This window comes from Saccopteryx bilineata, chromosome 10 (assembly GCF_036850765.1).
Source record: "Saccopteryx bilineata isolate mSacBil1 chromosome 10, mSacBil1_pri_phased_curated, whole genome shotgun sequence".
Lineage (NCBI taxonomy): Eukaryota > Metazoa > Chordata > Mammalia > Chiroptera > Emballonuridae > Saccopteryx > Saccopteryx bilineata.
The window spans coordinates 44375014-44382564 of NC_089499.1; the positions used below are offsets into that span (position 1 = coordinate 44375014).

General features: G+C 45.9%; 1 protein-coding gene across 5 annotated transcripts in view; it reads left to right on the top strand.

Annotated features, from left to right (window-relative positions):
* Nucleotides 1-6934, top strand: part of ARMC8 (armadillo repeat containing 8) — a 115484-nt gene extending 108550 nt beyond the window's left edge. For all 5 annotated transcript variants that reach the window (XM_066245059.1, XM_066245060.1, XM_066245057.1 and 2 more), the window contains 3 exons: nt 48-143; nt 5428-5500; nt 6821-6934. In XM_066245059.1, coding sequence (XP_066101156.1) covers nt 48-143; nt 5428-5500; nt 6821-6918 — 267 coding nt within the window. In that variant the 3' untranslated portion in view covers nt 6919-6934. The remainder of the gene's footprint in view (nt 1-47; nt 144-5427; nt 5501-6820) is intronic.
* Nucleotides 6935-7551: the final 617 nt, after the last annotated feature.

The window sequence follows — 7551 nt, forward strand, 5'->3', positions numbered from 1 at the left end:
TGGGACTTGAGAGCTTTCCTTATCGCTGGCCCTTTGTTCTTTTCCAGACACTGTGCATCCTAGCCAACATAGCAGATGGAACAACGGCAAAAGAACTCATTATGACCAATGATGACATCCTGCAGAAAATCAAGTATTACATGGTAGGTCTTTGTTTCCTTCCACTGCTCTACACTAGCTGCACATTAGAAGGCAGGGGCTTCCAACAGAGTCAAGGGACTCTCTCTTCTATCCTGAAGAGAAAGGACAGCAAGTCCTTGAAGCTCACTCCATTTGGCAGTATTACCACCAGCTCCCCACTCCCCACCCTTGTCATCTGATTGCCTCCCTCTTGTTCAGTGAAGACTGGCCTTCTCTCAGCATCCCCCAATCCCTGTCTTCCCTCAGGGCTTTAATCCTGTGTGGATGAACCCTCCAGCCCTCTTGCAACTGTTCTTTGACCTGTTTGCTTTCAAACACAATCTACTACCTACTTCCAAACATTTCAGCCACCTGCTGTCCTGATGATACCCTGTATTTACCACCAGAAACTGCCTATTGCCAAAATTCAAATATCAAACATTACTCCTCCTTTCACTCCATGGATGTCTTCTAGCAAAACCCTAACCATGAGTGAACCTGTGTTCTCTGCCTGCCATGTCAGAGCTAACAACTGGAGAGAGTGGCACAGAACCAGCCTGACTGGTCTCATGTACATTCACGTTTACAGACCCAGATCGGCACTCACCACTGCCTATTACCCTCCTGTGATGCCCCAGCAAGCTGGCACCTCCACAAGAGTAGGTTCTCACTTTCAGTCTTCAAACCTTACCTCTTCTACCCCTCACCACTCTTGCTAAGAACTTCTCTTTTTGTTTTAAGAAAAAAGAAGACCCTGGCCAGTGGTTCAGTAGGTAGAGTGTTGGCTTGGCATATGGACATCCCGGGTTCAAGTCCCGGTCAGGGCACACAGGAAAAGTGACCGTCTGCTTCTCTCCCTTTTCCTCTGCCAGAGCCAGTGGCTCAGCTGGTTCCAGCACGGCCTCAGGCGCTGAGGATAGCTAGGGTTGCTCTGAGCAGTCAGCCTCAGGCACTGAGCATAGCTTGGTACTCAAGCCCCAGTTGGGGTTGCTGGGTGAATCTTATTTGCAGCGCATGTAGAAGTCTGTCTGTCTCCTCTCCTCTCACCTAAAAAAAAAAAGAGAGAGAGAGAGCTAGAGAGAACAAAGAAGCCAAAATCCTTCAGTGGCTCCCTCTTACACCTTGAAGAAAATCTATACCCCCTAATGGCCTGTGAATCCTGTATGACTTGATTCATCTCTTTCCCAACTCATCTCATTCCCTTCCTCCCTTTCGTCACTACACTGACCTCTTTCAGCTTCTCAGAAAGGCCTGATTTTTACTTCCTTCACACATGCTGGCTCCTCTGCCCAGAACGCTTTTCTCTCTGCTCCTTCACGGCATGCCTTCTCACCTCTCAGATTCTGGCTCAGCTGATGCTTTCTTGTGGGCTCTCATCTGTGTGGGTCATTCTTTGTTACCTCATTCTGTTCCCTTCAGAGCACTTAGCTCAATTACAGTGATATCTATCTGTGCGCCTGCTGAGTGTGAGCTCCATGTGGGCGGGGATTGTATCACTTTTATGCACAATTGTCTATCCATTACCTTAGACCAGGGGTCCCCAAACTTTTTACATAGGGGGCCAGTTCTCTGTCCCGCAGACCGTTGGAGGGCCGGAGTATAAAAAAAACTATGAACAAATCCCTATGCACACTGCACATAATCTTATTTTTAAGTAAAAAAACAAAACGGGAACAAATACAATATTTAAAATAAAGAACAAGTAAATTTAAATCAACAAACTGACCAGTATTTCAATGGGAACTATGCTCCTCTCACTGACCACCAATGAAACAGGTGCCCCTTCCAGAAGTGTGGTGGGGGCTGGATAAATGGCCTCAGGGGGCCGCATGTGGCCCGCGGGCCATAGTTTGGGGACCCCTGCCTTAGACAATGTCTGGCACTTAGTATGTGTTCAGTAAATATTACTGAATGAAAACCTTACTGCTTCGGTCAGGAACTGCCTTATCTTTCCAGTATCAGATTCACAGAATATCTGTAATCTTTTAAAAGATTCTCTTGATTTCCTATACCCATCAGGGCATGCTGCTATTCAAAGCTAGACTTCTTAAAGCATCTTATACATGTGCTGTCTTCTTTCTCACTTCTAAATTCCCTCTTTAACCCACTTCATGGCCTCTGCCTCCATCGCTTTACTTGAACTCTTCTGGTTAAGGTCACCAATGACGCTCATGATGCCAGTTTCAAAGTATAGTTTACTTATCTTACCTCAGTTAACACTGACTTCAACACAGCTGACTGTCTCCTCCTCCCGGAAACATTCTTTTTTTTTTTTTTGGTTTCCGTGACACCAGCCACCCTGCTTAGCCCTGGATCTTCTGCTCTTCTCTCTGCATGCTCTCCTGAGGACGGTGCTTCACAAGCTTGGTCTTTCCTAGGACACAGTGGAATCTCCTAGGGAGCTTTCAAAGGCCATTGCCTGACCCTTCCTTCCAAGATTCTGATTGACCAGGTCAGGGACACAGCCTGAGTATTGGGTTTTTAAGTTCCTTGGGTGGTTCCCCTGCACAGCCAGAGTTGAGAGCCACTGGTTTCATACACTCCCCCAGTGTTTGCTGTCACTGCTCTGCTGATCACTTCCACGTGTGCACCTCCGCCTAGACCCTCTCTTCTGGTCTCGAGTCTAGTGTGTACGCCTACCTACTCAGCATATCATGTGGCTGTCTGAAGCCTCTTAAAGTTGATTTTTACAAACAAATTTTTAAATATCTCCCCTAAACCTAAATTTCTCCTCTCCTGAGCAATATAGTACCTCTGCCATCTACCCCATTGCTCAAACCTGGGAGTCAGTATTGATTTTTTCATCTCTTTCACCTCCTTAATCCAGTTTATCAGCAGGTCCAGTCAGCCCTTCTTTCCAAATTGAGCTGGAATCTGTTTACTTCTTTGTATCACCAGCAGCCTCCCCGTAGGCTAGGGGTCGGGAACCTATGGCTCACGAGGCAAATGTGGCTCTTGTGATGGCTGCATCTGGCTCACAGACAAATCTTTAATTAAAATAATAATAATGTTAAAAATATAAAACATTCTCATGTATTACAATCCATTCATTTCCTACCGCTCATGTTCATGGTTGCGGGTGGCTGGAGCCAATCACAGCTGTCCTCCGGGACAACACCAAATTTTTATTGGATAATGCGTAACATACATGGGTCATTGTATGGCTCTCACGGAATTACATTTTAAAATATGTGGCGTTCATGGCTCTCTCAGCCAGAAAGTTTCCCGACCCCTGCCCTAAGCCAAGCCGCAGCACCTCATGCCTGGTGGACTAAAATAGCCTCCTGGACACCTCTACACTGTCACATAATCACTTCAGCCCAAGTGAGCTAAAACGGTGAGTCAGATCTGGCTCCTTCCCTGCTTAAATCCTTCAGGGGCTTCCTATCAACACAAAGTCCTCACTCCAGCCTACAGGACCCACAGTTTAGCCACGCCCACTTCCCTGAGCCAGTGTTACTCCATTTTTCTTTTTCAGTACACACAACCATGCAGCTCCTTCTTACTTCAGACCTTTGCAGGAGCTTTCCCTTCCTCTCAGAACCTCTAGTCCCTGCCTCTTTGAACAACTGGCATCTTCTTCAAGTCCCTGCTTAAATGTCACCTCCTTCAAAGAGCTTTTCTGTTCACTCCACCTAAATTAGGATCCTACCCATCCACCTTCCAGTTCTCTATCACAGCAATTTCTTTCTCAAAAAATATTTATTTGAATGAATGATGTACATATACATAGCAAATGCTGATTGTTATACTGTATAAGTTCATTTACTCAACAAATATCAATTGTTGGCCTGGGGCTAGGAGCAGATAATTTTTGTTTTGTCTTAATGGAGCACAAGTTGGACATTTCTTTAAAAGTCTTGCCTTATAGAAGGGAAAGAGTCACCAATCATAGACTTCTGATGGAGGGAGCCTCATTTACTTCTTTGTCTCTGCTTGATTGAGATACAGTCCTGCATGGTCAAATAAGTCTGTCCTAGGCTTTAAGAAACTGTTGAGGCCCTGGCAGGTTGGCTAGCTCAGTGGTAGAGCGTCAGCCTGGCGTGTGGATGTCCCAGGTTTGATCCCCGGTCAGGGCACACAGGAGAAGCACACATCTGCTTCTCGACCCCTCCCCCTCTCACCTCTTTCTCTCTCTCTCTCCCCATCTTGCAGCCATAGCTCCACTGGAGCGAGTTGGCCCCAGGCCCGGAGGATGGTGCAATGCCCCAGGTGGGCAGAGCATCACCCCTAGTGTGCTTGCTGGGTGGATCCCAGTTGCAGTGCATGTGGGAGTCTGCTTCTGCCTCCTCTCCTCTCACTGAATAAAAAAAAAAAAGAAAAAAGAAACTTGAGCATATACCAGTGGTATTCCTTAGATATGCATAAATTATTTAAATGTACTGTGGACTTTAAAATTTTTTTACCCTGGTAGGAAAACAACCTGTAACAATTGTTTAACCACTGAGCCTCCTTCATTTAGGGGAAAGCATAAATGATGAATGATCCAAATGGCTGTACTTTCAGTATATAGAGAAAAACAAGTAGAATTGTGTTTCAGATGAATAGGAGGCTCCTTAACAATAGGAGACATTCCAGATAACTCAGGCCTGGCCTGTGGTGGTGCAGTGCATAGAGCATCGACCCAGAATACTGGGGCTGTGAGTTCAAAACCGTGGGCTTGCCTGGTCAAGGCACATAGAACAAGTAATCAATCAAGGAACAGCTAAAGTGAAGCAACTATGAGTTGATTCTTCTCACTTCCCATATCTCTTTCTCCTCTCTCTATAAAATCAATAAATAAAATATTTTTTTAAAAAAAGATAAATTAAGTAGAGACTCAGTCAAGTTTTGGGAGATGTTCTGATAGAAATAAGAGTAATTTGAATCATATAATTAATAGCTGAAGATATAAATAACAAATGCACATCTATCCAATGTATTGGCTCCTAGTGACCTAAAAGTTTCCTAATATAAATAAAGCATAGCTTCAATCAAAAGCATAGAATTATCTTAAGCCAGTGTGTATTGAATGATAAATTACAAATGGCACCAATGGTCTTAGAGGTGTTTTGTGTGGCCAGCCAGAGGGTATCTAAAATTTGAATGTGAGTGTTTTGGCAAGGCTTAACTCTCCAGTTTGCCAGATTCCCCACCATTCCTTGTTGCCTTTAGTCCAGTCCGTTCACCCATTAGTGCCAACTTTGTGGCCCCTCAAGACATTTGAGTTTGAAGCAGGGGCTGTTGGGATTGCTTATAGTATGTCACCAAAAACTGATCTAAAATGAGATTGCCTCCATTTTTATTTTCCTCTTCTGCATCAAATAGGGTCATTCACAGGTCAAACTGCAGCTTGCCGCTATGTTTTGTATATCAAACCTCATATGGAATGAAGAGGAAGGTAAGAGATTGGTGAGATGTGTTCTGAAGAAAATGATGGGAAGAAAGTCCCGCTCAGGGAAGGCAGCAGGTGCCCCTGCGATCCTGGGTGGAGGCGTCGCTTACTAGGCCCCAAGCCCAACAGTGTCGCCTTGAGAAACCATGGGACTAGCCTGAGTCAGCTGGACAGTTAACACTGAGCCACCTTGGAGTCAACACTGTAGAAGTGACAGCCCTGTCCTTGAGAGCTGAGGAGGAGGATAGTGAGATGTACTTGAAGAAGATGAGAGGTGAGAGTGAGTAAGAGGATGGGCCTTTTTTTGTGTGCAGGAGGACACATATAAGGACTCCAGGCAAATAAGCTTAATGGAGAAGAGGGTGCACTGGTGGGAAGTGAGAACTGCAGTGTGACTGTGAAGCAGTCAGTGTGTCAGGAGGCCTCTGTTGATCAGAGCTTGCCCACCTTGGCTTAGAATCTCCTGGGGGTTTTTGCCACCAGACCAATTAAACCGGCACCTGTAGGAATGGGCTCTAGGCATGAGTGGTTTTTAAAACTCTCCAGATGTTGGAGAGCACTGGATCTCAGGGCTGGGTCGGCTGCATAAAAATCACTTGGGAAATGTTTTTAAATGCAGATTTCTGGGCTCCACTCCTAGAGATTCTGGTTGACTGGATCCAGATGGGGCTCATGAGTCCCGGTAGCTCTGCAGTGAGGAGGAAAGCCTCCAGGCGATTGCTCTGTTCAGCAGCTGTCTCCCGAACAAAACAAAAGGAAGAGAACATAGATTCAGCACACAGGCCCTAGAATCCAAGTACCGGTAGTCTGGGTGCCAGGGAAACAAGGCTGCCCTCCGAAGGCCCTAGTCTAGCTGGAAGATAGACCAGAGCCGTAGAAGTTGGAACTGCCACGTGCTGACGAGAGGCAGCGGGAAGTGCTGGGAGGTCAGTGGAAGGTAGAAGAGAACAGGAAGAGGAGAATAAGACCTGTTTGGGGTAGGAAGAGTCTGGCTCGGTGTGTCCACTGGGCTGAAGCTGGGGCCCAGTGATGGAGGACCTTGTGCCAGGCTGAAGAATCTGACCTGGACCCTATAGTCTTTGGAGGAACTAACGGAGGAGCAGAACTCAGGATGGACTGCTAGAAGGAGGGTCGAGAGAGACCAGTTAGAGTGCAGTTGGAGAATCCAAGTAGGAGGGGACCCAACTACACAGAGATAGTGGAGGCCAAGGGTGACGAGGGGTGTGGGTGAAGGACACTGGTGAGTCTCTAGACTGATGATTATACACCAAGGAGAGCAACTGCCTGGGTCATGTGCCCAGTAACCTTTTAGCTTTAATCTCTTAGGTTCACAAGAACGCCAGGATAAATTACGAGACATGGGCATTGTAGATATTCTACACAAACTGAGTCAGTCACCAGATTCAAACCTTTGTGACAAGTGAGTATCAAAAGGGCCCTGCTTTGGGATACATTGGATTCTTTTATGAAAGAATTTGAATTGCTTAGTATTTCACATGGCCAAGCTTAAAAGCTTTTAGACACTTGGGTTCCCTTTTTAATTTTCTGTGAGCCAATGGTGTGACATTTGAGTAAGAGATAAACTAATAATTAGCAAATTAATAGAGATTCTCATCTTACTGTGAATTACCAAGAGCCTGGGCCATCTTAGTGAGTATCTGGCAAGAGTCCAGAGGCTACTCCTTTACATTCCCTTAATCATTAGAATAGAAACACATGGGCCTTTTGGGAAGCAGACAGGAAGTATTCATTAATACAATGAGCTCAGAACCTCACTCAGTACCTGCCTTGTGCCAGCCTGGCCTGGCTGCTGCGGACACAGCAGTGACCACTGAGGAACCCCTGTTGTCAAAGAGCTCACCCTGTACTAATTGAGGCAAGAGTCATAATCAGAGACCCCTCTACCCTCAGAATAGCCAGGTGTTCTTCCCAGCTGTTTACACTGCCTTATAACAGCCTTCACTTTTCAGCTCACTTCTGTGCTTACCAGGAACAACGGCAAGGAACATCAGTTCTTTTATTCTCTTAAGCATGGCTCAGAAGCCTCCATGGTTTGG